This window comes from Falco rusticolus, chromosome 3, assembly GCF_015220075.1.
Source record: "Falco rusticolus isolate bFalRus1 chromosome 3, bFalRus1.pri, whole genome shotgun sequence".
NCBI lineage: Eukaryota > Metazoa > Chordata > Aves > Falconiformes > Falconidae > Falco > Falco rusticolus.
Window position 1 is genome coordinate 53,540,985 of NC_051189.1, and position 12,102 is coordinate 53,553,086.

A 12,102-nucleotide genomic window follows, 5' to 3' on the forward strand; every position below is an offset into this window, starting at 1 on the left:
TAGAGGTGCTGATCTCTCTGGTGACCAGTGACAGGACACGACAAAATGGAATAAAGCTGCATCAGGGGAAGTGCAGGCTGGGCATTAGCAAAAGTTCTTCACTGAGAGGGTGGCTGGTCACTGGAACTGGCTTCCCAGGGAAGTGGTCACAGCACCAAACCTGTCAGACTTCAAGGAGCATCTGAATGACACTCTTAGTGATATGGCTTAGTTTTAGGTAGTCCAGCAAGGAGCAGGGAGTTGGACTTGATGATGCTTATGGGTCCCTTCCAAATAGAGATATTCTAGGATTGAAAAAGGCACAATCTCAACATGAGAATCATACTTCTCCCAAAGTTAAAGTCTATGCTCCAGAGCCTGGAGTAAAATCCCTCAGTGAGATGGCAGGAAGAATTTTATAACAAAAATAAAATGATATATCTTCCTTGATCTCATTCTTCAAAAAGGACAAAGGATTTTTCTGAAGTTTTCAAAAAGCACTTGGCTTGAAACAGCCAACCAGCCCAGAAAATCCAATCTTCTTAACTAAAAAAAAAGGGAAATATTACAGTAAATGAAAATATGATTTGGGGATTTAAAATATTAGGCAAATCTAACTATAGGTGTTAAAAATTCTATTTAATAATGGAAGTGGCAAACCACATGACAGCTCTTACAATTTCATTAAAGCAAATTATTACCTGTGCTGGTTTACCATAAACAGTTAGGGTTCCAGTATCTTAATTTTTATTACCCAGAAGTCAGGATTAATAAGATTGGCCTTCCAGAAGTTTCCAGAATGTCTTTTTTGTAGGTGTTATATAGATACATTTTCAAAGCAGTCAGCAGGTTCATTCAAGACAGTGAATTCTGTCTATGGCTAAGGAAGGAATCTGGGACTCTACAGACTGCATGAGCCAGAAGAAAGTGAGATTTCTGATCCCAAGACAATAAAATGTTTACTTGATTTCATTGGAAAGCCAACCAAGAAAAAGGAAGCATTTCACATCAAATGAGTGAATTATCAGCAAATTAAAAAAAATATATATATATACTGAAGCTAGCTTTTTAAGAGGCAAGTCCATCTGTTTCTACTGGCCTATTTGGTATGAAGCAGTTCTATGAAATTTTAAAACTTTCTTTTGTGGTGATTAGAAATTATCATAGGCCATTGTTACAAGTCATCATCCCTTCAGCCCTTTATCACACTACTCAAATAAGGACTTGTTCTGGAAAAGATTTTGTTGTTGTTGTTTTTGAAGATATCCAACTGAACAGAAGTGTAAGCTGATCAGGTGGTCGTCTTCTCTATCTTGATTTTCAACAGGAAGTCTCCAAGCCAAACAGCTTGCAGGCACTGGGCAGTGATGCTGAATGAAATCCTGGAAGAATGAATTACAAGCACTAAGCTTGACTATGTTGATTCCCAAATCATCACACTAAGGGTATAGACACAAAGCCAATTACACAATATGCAAATTTATTGTATCACATCTGGATTACATATGCTCAGCTTCTTCTCCATAGAGAAATCCTTCCTTTGCAAAAGTTACCAGCAATTAACAGAAATATAACTATGGTGACAGATATGATTTAGCTATCAGAAAAAGAAAAAAAAAATCCTCTTCCAACAAATCACATACATATATATACACACAGCAATAGAAATAGATTGATGTTGCCAAGAGTTGCTAAAGCAGAAACAGAACTGCTGTATACAACATTTTCCTTCCTAACCCAGCTGATTTTCAAATTTGAGCAGAACAGCTCACTAACTGCTGCAGCTGTAGTTACCTTTCCATGTCTTGCATTGTCTTGATGTAAGAAACAGGCTGGAAAAACATGCAGAGCTATGCATGTTAGGTAACGATAGTGCCAGAAAAGCCCATGAGGATAACTTGGTTAAGTTCTGTAACAAATTACAAGGTATACCCAAGTAAATATTACTTACTGCTAAGAATGCCTTTTTTCCCCCTCTTCCTGAGACTATCTCCCTGAATAAAAGGACAATTGGAATTTAAGGGGTTTTTAGTGCACATAGGTGATCAACATGGAAAAGCATATTTAAAAAAAAACACTCAGACCAGATAATTCAAAGGGTCATACTTATTTTACTGAAGTAAAATAAAGACAGCAGCACTAACTACATTGTTTTAATTATCCCAATTTTTAAAATAGTTAAGCTGCTTTGGCATCTGTGCTGCTCAGTTTTGCTTTCCCGCTTAATGCTAGCTACAAAAAACTGCATTCTCCTGCCATGCATGATTATCTACTTCCTAAAACAATCATTTTCATATGTTGCCAATGACTAACAATCTTAAAATTCAGAAAAATATCCCCCCCTTAGGAATTTCACATGTATGAAGTTTCTATATAGAATATACAAATTTGCTTTTTCCCCATTACCTGTCAGAGACTACTCAGAATCTGGGGTCTCAAGGGGTCCACAGATCCCAAGTTAAAAATCACTCTCCTGAAAAGCTGGATTTCTGCTTTTGTTAGTTCTTCTTTCTCTTCTGTTAAAAGAATATCCTGAGGAATCTGGGTTAGCTGATAGCATGTGCAGCCTTCATGTCATAGTAAAAAACAACTACTGTTTTTTCAGCTACTGTGATAAAACTCTGTAATAAGCATTGAATGCCTTCAGACCCATTAACTAAGCGGGGCTTTTTAAACAAATTAAAATATTTCTTCATATGTAATGTAGAATACAAGGAAACTGGGTAAAGTAATATGCCCTTAGTACTTTTGCTGTGTACATTTATCCTTCCATCTTGTAAATACTGAGGCATACGAACAGTGATATGCCTGTGTGCAGTGTGACTCAATTTGCTGAGATCACATGTATAACTGTTTGTCAGATCAAGGCCTAAACTGTCAGTAAAGTGCTTAATTTGCATAATTTGAATTGAGGAGAGTAGTAGTGGCAGTACCTGGTAGATTAAATGTAAGGACAGAGCTAGAAGGGAAAAGCTCTTTTTATTTTTTTTCCTCCAAAATACCTGAAGCTTTGAACAATCTAGCATGTTCTAAATTGAAAACATTCTTTTTTTTTTTTTTTTTTTTTTACAGAATTTTTATGAACCTTAGGAAAGAAAATTAATTTGGACAAGCTGAAAGACAGACTCAACTCCATGACTAACATGGGAATTACCCTAATCCTCTCTTCAACTTAATCATGGAATTTTAACAAGGTTTTTTGGGAAGCCCTTGAGATCTCCTAGGTTGAACATGAACTTATGTCCTTTATTTTTATACTAGTTAAAAATACACCCATAAATGCAATCTGTGTCCGAGTTATGAGATAAAGCCTTTTAGTTCCAAATCACTTGGAATCTTGGCCAGAAATTGCCACCATTTGCTGGCTCTTGCAGGATATGCATGAAAAGGGCTGATGATCTCAATCTAATAGCAGTTCTAACTCTGAATCTCCAGCTATGCCTACTTAACGCCAGATTACTGGGGGGTGGGGGTGAAGCTGTTGCCTTGAATCTGAGGAATCATCCACATTTGGAAGCAATTCAGAAGTTTCTCCTGTGCTCTGCTCCTCCAAACATCTGCTGCTCACCCATAGAAAGATGCAGTGCAGACTATACCTCAAAAGGTATAATCCACACCTGCTCTTTTTGTTTCTCTTTATCACAGTATCCAGAACTAGGAAACTCTATGACCTGGAAGAAACTTTTGATTACAACTGTGTAAATGAGGAAAGCCAACTCTTTGATAGAAACTTTTTCAAGGCTAAAAAAAAAAAAAAAATCAGAAAACCATGTTGGCCAGAACAAATTTTCTGCCAGCATTAGTATTTCTGCTAAGTAAATTTAAAGACAGCAGCACAACCATAAGAAGCATCAGCCAGAGCTCCGATTTGGTAACATTCCAGATATGCTGCAAAATCTTTTTTTTTTTTTTCAGGCCTTTAGGGATGGATAGGTTGAGGAATATGAGGGGCCAGGCTCATTTAGATGATAGGTGGTTACTCACATTGGACAGCTGGTTTACAGAGTTGTTTATATTGTGTGCTTTGCATTTTGTATAACACTTGTAAGAGTGAATAAATGCTCAAAATACAGTCATTAGTAAATGTTAATGTTATATCTACCTACCAAAGAATACAAAGAGGAAACTGTTACTCAGGGAAACTCACCGTTTCATAAGCAAATCCAAGAAAACATTAGAATTGCTAAAGAGACCGAGCACATGCTCCATCAGGTGAAAACCCGGGAAACTCTTCCTTGTAACAGCATATAAACACCAGCTGTACCCTCCTCGCTTACTTCTCCTCAGTCCTAGGCTAAATTTTAATCCAGAAACTCATTGCCAGGCATCGTTTCCATCGTTCAGCGCTCTTCACAACTGTTGGCTTCGGCACAATTTCACGGGCTACAACTTTACAGAGGGCACGGAGGGAGGAGGGCTGTGTGTTTTTCTACTTCGGGTGGCTCTCCTCGGGTGCCTCTCGTTTGGCTTTTAACGCTTGCAGGTGGTGCCTGGCTGCAGGTGGTGCCTGGCTGTCCGCGCTGCCCGGCCCCGCGGAGGCGGCTCCGGCCGACCCGCATCTCCCCCGCCGTTCCTGGCCTTTCTTCCCTCTCCCCCGGCTTGGGTAAACAGCTGCATCGCAGCTCCTAAGCGACCGGTATTTTCAATTTCGAAGCTAATAACATCAGTATTGTACAAGCATGTGCTTACCCCGCCTATCCCCGACAAAACATAAAAGCAACCCCCCTGTTTCCTTTCAAAACATAAGCATGGCGTTTTGCGTTGTTTTCTAAGGGGGCGGGGGGAAGCAGAGAGTATTTTTCTTGCAAGTTCAAGTGTAAAGTAAGATGCTTTAAAATAAATTACGCACCATTTTGAATCTACACTTCACAAGATTGTCTAGGGGCCAACGCCTACAAATCCTCCCCTTATTATGTCCCAGGATGGAAGCTCTGATGCATGGACACAAAACAACTTTGCTCAGTGACCTGTAGGCGAGAGAAAATCCTTGCCAGCTCTGCAAATGACCCAGCACTGATACTTGCTTCTGTAACTGTTCACTCAGCAACACTCCCCATTCCGTTATGCATGCTGACATTTTTGGACCCGCGAATTGCAGCCCCGGCCAATCTTTTGAAAACATTGGGTGGTAAAATTCAAGCAGGTAGTTAGGGTAAAAAGAAAGAAAAAAAAAACAAAAACCACACACACCAACAAAAAATACACCAAAACCACAGCGGGGGCGGGGGGGCGGCGAAGCTAACCTGCTCAGCGGTAACAGTTGAGCGAAACTTGCTGAGCCGCCCGCACCCGGGTGGTGGCAGGGGCGTCCCACAGCCCCCGGGCTGGCACCGCTGGCGCCCCCGCAGCTCCTCGCTGCGTCGACCATCCCCTACCCAGCACAGTGGGGACGGGTCCGTCCTTCCCCCGCAAGCTCTCTCTTCGCCCCCCAAGCAACGGCAGTACGCCAAGTTGGTGGGTTGGAATTTATCCCCCCCCGCCCCAGCTGTTGGATTGCAGGGTGAATTGGCGTTGCCCGCTGCCTCGCTGCCCCCAGCGCCGGCTCTCTGGGGACCGAGGAGCGGCAGCACTATTCGCAGGCGGCGGCAATCCCCGGCCTTGCCGTGCCGTTCCCATTGGCCGTGCGGCCGACAGGGTGCGACGGGAGGCGGAGGGGGAGCTGCCAGCAGCAGGCAGGGAGGCAGGCAGGCACGGGGCGAGCGCATACACACACGCACGGCAGGCAGAGGCTGCTGGGGTATTGTTATCATTGTGCTTCAGCGGAGGGTTTTGCCTGCAGGGGGAGGGGTGGAGGGAGGAGAAGAAAGAGGGAGAGAGAAAGTGCGGGGCGAGCATGCAGCAGGGCTGGGGCCGGAGCAGCGGCGGTGCTGGCGTGCCCGGGCTGAGGCGCTAAGAGGAGCCGCCTGCCCGAGCTCGCTGGGAGGCACCGGCGGGAGGAGAGAGGCGGGCACGGTCCAGGCGTGGGGAAGGCAGCCAGCTGAGGGGAGCCGCCGCACCGGCCTCGCAGCAGCAGCAGCGACTGCTTCTTTCTTATCGCCCAGCCTTTTGTTCGCCCATCCTCCTCCTCCTCTTCCCTGCCCACCCTCTGCACCGCGGAGGGGGCTCGGCAGAGAGAAAAGCAGCCTGACCCAGAGCTGAGTTTCACCCATCCTCCGCCCCTCTCTCTCTCCGTCTCTCTTTTCCCCCGCTGCATCGCTGCCCATGAGCTAGAGCGGCAACCGGCTCCGGCAGGCGGGGGCAGACGCCGTCCGCAGCCCCCGGCAGCTGCCGCTGCCCGACTCTTCGCCGGTGCTCCCCTCGCCCCGCTCAGCGGGCTCCAGCCGCGCTCCGGAACTGCCGGGGGCCGCCCTGCCGCCGCCCCTCCTCGCCTCCATGTGCCGGGTAGCGGGAGCGCCGCCGCGGATCCTGCCGCCGCTGGCGCTGATGCTGCTGGCGGCCCTGCAGCAGGTAAGCACCGCCGGCGGGGAGCGGGGCCGGGCTGCGTCTCTTTGTTCCCCCTGCGGGCGGCGGTGCCCGGGGAAGGCGGGAGAACCGGGGGGGGGGGGGGAAGGCTCCGCCGCCGAGGTGGGGGTCTCGGGGAGGGGGCTAGGGGAGGGCTGCATTCGCCGCCGCCGCCTCCGCGCCCGGGTTGCCCCGGGGTGGCTTGTGGCCGCTCGCGCGGAGCCACCTGCTCGGGGACTGCCCCGCCGCTGGGCTGCGGGGGGGGGGGGGGGGGGGGCGCTTGTGCCCCGGGCTGGCGGAGAGGGAGAGGGGGGTTCCCGGGCCTCGAGGGGTGGCGGCGCCGCCGCTGAGGGGACGCAGGTTCCCGCCCTCGCTGCTGGGAGAGCAGGTGCCGGGGGAGGCTGCCCGGTATCCGCTCGGCCGGCAGAAGGACGGGACCTCGGCCCCACGGTGAGCGCGGGGGACGAAGTGTCGGAGTGCGGGGACGGAGCGGGCATCGCCCCCTGCGCCCCGCGTGGGAAGGGGGTGCCAGCGAGATGCCGGGCAGGGGGCAGCCCCCGCGCCCCTCCTCAGGCGGCTGGGGGCCCCTGCGGGCCGCGCCGTGGCTACCCCCGGCTCCCGTGCCCGCTAATCCCTTCCCGGGAAGAATTTAATCAGCCTCCGCCTGGGCGCCGGGCTTCCCCACCCCCTGCCGTTAACGGGAATTTCCACTGGGACTGGCTCGGGCTCCGAAGTGTTTAATTTATTATTATCAAAGTCCTGCTGCTGCCTCCCCCCGGCGGGCTCGCCGGGGCGGCCCGGGCTCGCTCCTCGCCCGCCGCGAGCGGCGGGGTCCCGGGCGGGCAGTCCGGGACGCAGGGCAGCGCCGGCCGAGGTGCCCCGGGGCGGGGGGCTCTGTCCGTGCAGAAAGCAGGGATCTGCGGGCCGGCGCCCCTGCGAGGGGGCGTCTGGGGCGAGACGGGACTGACGGGACGCCGGCGGGGAGGAGGACGGGGAGATGACAAAATGGATCCCAGTTGGGGCAGCGAGGGCAGCGCCTGCGGGGCGGTGGTTGCGCTGGGTCCCCGCCGGCGGCGCGGGGCGTCCGGAGGGAGCGCGGAGCCGGGGGGTCCCCGAGCGGAGGCTGGGGGTGGGTGGGGAGCGCAGCGCGGCGGTGGGGTCCCCTCCCGCTTTGTGCTCGCTGAGCTCGTATCCGGCGCGACACCGGGGGTGGAGAGGGCGGTAAGTCCGAGGAACAGATGGCGCAGATCATCGCCTCTTAATGGTATTTACGGTCGGGGCATTTCTGGCGGGCCGGGGAGCGGGCTGAGGCGAGGCCGGCGGCGGGGCCGGGGGTCCGGGGCGGCCGCGGCGCCCTCCCGCCGTGCCTGCAGCGGCTGGCGCAGGGCAGGGGGAGGCGGCGGGCGCAGCCACTGTCCATGGTGCAGCGCACCCGCTGCCCCCGCCCGCGCCGCCGCAGCGGGGCAGGAGGAGCCCGCTCGTCCTCCCGGCTCCTCGTCCCCCTCTCTGACAGCCGGGCCCCTCACGGGGTCCCCGGGCGGCCGGGTCCTTCCCCGCAGTTTCTGAGCCACTCGCGGGGGTGATGACTTGCGCCAGGCGAGCGAGCGAGGTGCTGAAGCGCTGCTCCACGGCAGCCGGGCATTTTCCCTGGAGTCTGAAAAGGACACGGGGCGGGCTGGCTGGCGTGACACAGGAGTGTCCGGCTGGGCATGAGCGTCTTATGAAAGCAGCCACCCTGTTCAGAAACTTGTGATGTGCCACTTACAGGCTGTTGGGTTGGTGATTGTTTTTTTTAAATTATTATTTATGTACTGGTTGATTCTTGGTTCGGTTTGGGTTTTGCTTTTTTTTTTTTTTTTTTTCTGTAAATGGTAGTATCTCGGCAGATCTGTACATGCAGCTTGCTTCCTTTTTTTTTTTTTTTTTCCCCAAGTCCTGTGCTGTTTATTATACATGCTTTCAGCTCTGTTTAGTCTTCCTATCTCAATAAATCTTTAAAGCACAAATTCTGCAGTAACCTTTTATTCCATCTTTTTTTCTACCCAGGGCAGGTTTGAAATTGAAGCACACGCTATGAATTAAGTACAGGAACTAGCTGTATTGCTTTTATGTATCACTCAGTGTCACTGGCACGATACGGTTGGGGAATTCAATTTCCCCCTTGTTTGGGTATCCATTAAATCAGGTTAGAGTTGCTTTTTAATAGTGTGTAACAAAATTGGAACTTGGGTATGAAATCAGATTTATAGACCTGTGCCTGTACAACACTTTCATTTTAAAATTTGCTCCCCCCCCCCCTTCTTTCATGCATACTGCAAAGAACCTTCACAAGCTAGGTGCAGTGCTAACTTCCCCCCCGCCCCATCATCATATGTACTACTTATGTTTTGTAGGAGGCTATCTGTACCAGGTTCTTTTGAAATGTTGAACCTTACTACTTAGTTTTTCATCTGTGCAACACAAGAGCTATTTACCCTTATTCTGGAGTTATTGATCGCTTCGTTATTCATCAGTGATGTAGAAAAGCCGTCATAATGGAATTACTTGAAATATTGTAACTGGAAGCAGGTTTTAAGGCAGATCTGTGGGTGCTGTTTGTGTACAGGAAATAAGGCTTTAGATTTTTGGCAATATGTACCCTGCATAAGATGGAGGAGAATGAAAACTGCACTTTATTTTGGCGGTTAACAGATCAGTATGAGTCTGGAAGCATTATGTGAAAGAAACTGAGAGAAGAGAGGATAAAGGGAGCAAGGCTTGGTTTTTGGGCCAAAACAACAGTTCCAGTTTTTGGAACTGGGGTAACAACAGGATTGAAAGAGGAATGGGAGAGCTAGCATGAGTTTACAGGAATGAAACTGCTGTTAATTAGAAATGAACTGGAAAGGGGAGCAGAAATTTCTTGCTCGAAAAGGGAATAATTTCTTTAAATGTATAAGATGATTGGATCACTCTGTGGCTGTTGTCAATTTCTAAATCAGAAAGAAGTAAACAATACAACAGTTTTGGAGCCTTTCATGCCTGGGTGACTAGTGTGAATTCGAATTACGATGACAGAGGATGTAAGTTATTACCCTCCGCATGCTGTTTTGGTTGTATTCCAGGTCTTAGTGAATGTATCCAGGTGATAAAGCTACTACCCTAAATGACACTCCTGTTAAGCTGTCTCTGCTGAGAATCCAGCAATGGCATTTCTTGCCAGCTGTACCCCTCTAGTACCCACCCCCTACAGTAGTTTCTGGCAGAATTGGGGTGAGGCATATTAATGTGGCTTTGTGTAGAAGTGGCAGTGAGATCTGTTGTGGGTGCATCTTCTGTCTCTCATAATGCAGCTGTGTCTTCAATTTTATTTTTTTTAAATCAGTCTACTTTAAGTCATACAGTAAATACATAATTGTATAAGCACAAATGTGAGTTTCAGTGTGTCTCCTTTTAACAAATCAGACTCCCAACATCATTAACTCCTTTGAGAGTCAATTGGATGCATTTTATAACATGTTTCATAAGACCCAGAACAGGGCAGTTATCTGAGTGGCTCAGCCTTTTTGGATTTAGATCTTCCTTTTCTGGTTTTGCTTTGTTTGCAAAGAATCTATCTGAAAAGTTAAATATGGCAGGATATTGCAGTAGAGCGCTCTCTAATCCTAGTCTGTCTGGTTTAGGTGATAGTGATGCCACTGACACATCCTCAAAATTCAGATAATTGCAGAACTGAGAATTGTGAAGAGACTGGTTTTTTGTGGTTTTTTTTTTGTTTAAACTGCTTTTTACATCTATTGTAGGACAGATAAGGTAGTGTAGATCGACAATGAATTTTTGGAATGTAAATCGTTGGTTGACAAAATGGGAGATAATTTTGTGTATTAAACAAGTTCATATTATCTGAGCAGATATTGTAACAAGCTCAGAATTATATGTGGTGCTTATGTAACAAGGTATATATTCTTGTTTTGTCAATTTATGTATTTTCAATAAATGTTATGTGCTTTCTAGAAAGCCTTCTACTGCTGTCTCTCTTCATTGGTAATACTGCTAGGTAGGCATGTAGCCTAATGTGCTAGAAAGATGATTGTATACTTTTTTGATACCAGTTTTTGAAATATTGGCCAAAATGATGATATTTTTTAACTGCATCTAGTTAAGTATGTGTAATACAAAGTCTTCCCAACTACTGTTTTTCTTTCTGCTCCCAGAAGTTGAAGGAGCTCCCAGAAACATCACTGGAAGAGCCCTGTCATGCCCCATCTTAGTTTCATCTATGCTTTTATGTCAATAATTTCATTTGTTAGTTTTAACAACTGAGCACTGTAGCACATAAGACACTTTAATTGTGACAGAAGTGCATGTGTACATTTAAAAATAGCTTGAGGAAGCTGTGAGTAAAGTTATTTTTACTCAGTACAGACAGTCTTGTGTAAGGGACTTTTGATTGTGTCGTAAGGAGCAGGAACTGTTGAATGGCTTTTCTTGCCTGAGTAAGAGGATCATTTGCCAGTTAAACTCTCTTTCTGCCTCTCACTGTCTTTGTAAATGTTTTTTTTTAGGTTAACAAAAACAGTTTAGAAAACTTGCAGTAGTTTTAGTAGTTCACCAGCACTCCCATTAGGATAAGAATTTAATTTCTTTGAAACAATGTACACATACAGAACACAAACCTGTCCCCTCAAGACTACACAACCTTTATTGGTCCCTGGCATTTTTATTTTAAATTGCTTTTTGTTGTAGAGCATAGGAAGAACCTTACTGAATAGCTGGTGTACTTTCACTAACCCAGTGGCTCTAGTTGTGCATAAGATGCAATGGGACATATCAGGGTGGAGAGTAATGAAAGCAGAATGAATACTTAACATCTCTTGCAATAGCGATGGTAGTTAAGATAGCACTTCTCCTCACCTACCACTGAACTAAGATTTACTGGTTGGCCAGGTTAATACTGGCACATGTAGAGGTTCAGTCTTGAGAGGGAAAAAAAGGTGGTGTACTTTATTGAAGAACAAGTTTTTGAAGGATTTGTATTTTGCTAAAGTGCTGCATTTGTAGTTTGTGAGTGACCTGAGAGGGACCTTTTTCGCCTGGGTGTTGGGCCATGCTGCTGTTCACCTGGAGAGATGTGTAACCAAGTCTGTGTGATTCATCATTTGATTTGATCCTGCAGTTCTCCCTGAAAGATCATGGGAGCTCTGTCTGAATAAAAAAGGGAAATTAGGCTTTCTATTTTTAAATGGCTTATGCAAACAGATACGGGATCAGCAGCTTCCAAGATGGAAGTTATATTGCTGCCAAATCTTTTCAATGTTTCACTTAAACTATTTGGTTTTAGTCAGTATTCGTGTATTTAATTAAATATCATGTTTCCAAAAGGCACGTTTATCCTCTCCTCTAGGCACTCCTTGACATATTTAAAAAATATATTTTTACTAACAGACTCCTCTAGGGACTGCTCCATTCCTTATAATTAGCATATAATTATCGCCCAGCAGCTGAAGACATAGTTAAAATTTTGTGATACTCCAAAAGAGTTCTTCCAGATAGGCCTTGCAAGGCCTTCCCTGAAGGCTGGGAAAATGCAGCATCCTCCTGTATGCATTAGAAACAGTCTTTGTGGGCAGAGATCTTCAACATGAGCAATACAATAGCTATTATCAAATCAGAGAGAGATAGTTTTCTGTCTTGGAGAAATGA

At 47.1% G+C, this 12,102-nt stretch overlaps 1 protein-coding gene across 2 annotated transcripts in view; it reads left to right on the forward strand.

Moving 5' to 3' along the window:
• The first annotated feature begins 5,774 nt into the window (after nucleotides 1-5,774).
• The window catches only part of CDH2 (cadherin 2), a 119,901-nt gene continuing 113,573 nt past the window's right edge, over nucleotides 5,775-12,102 (forward strand). Inside the window, exon 1 of one of the 2 annotated variants that reach the window (XM_037381061.1) lies at nucleotides 5,775-6,426. In XM_037381061.1, coding sequence (XP_037236958.1) covers nucleotides 6,352-6,426 — 75 coding nt within the window. In that variant the 5' untranslated portion in view covers nucleotides 5,775-6,351. Of the gene's footprint in view, nucleotides 6,427-6,772; nucleotides 6,871-12,102 lie in introns of those variants that run through there. The other variant, XM_037381062.1, reaches the window with a different exon arrangement.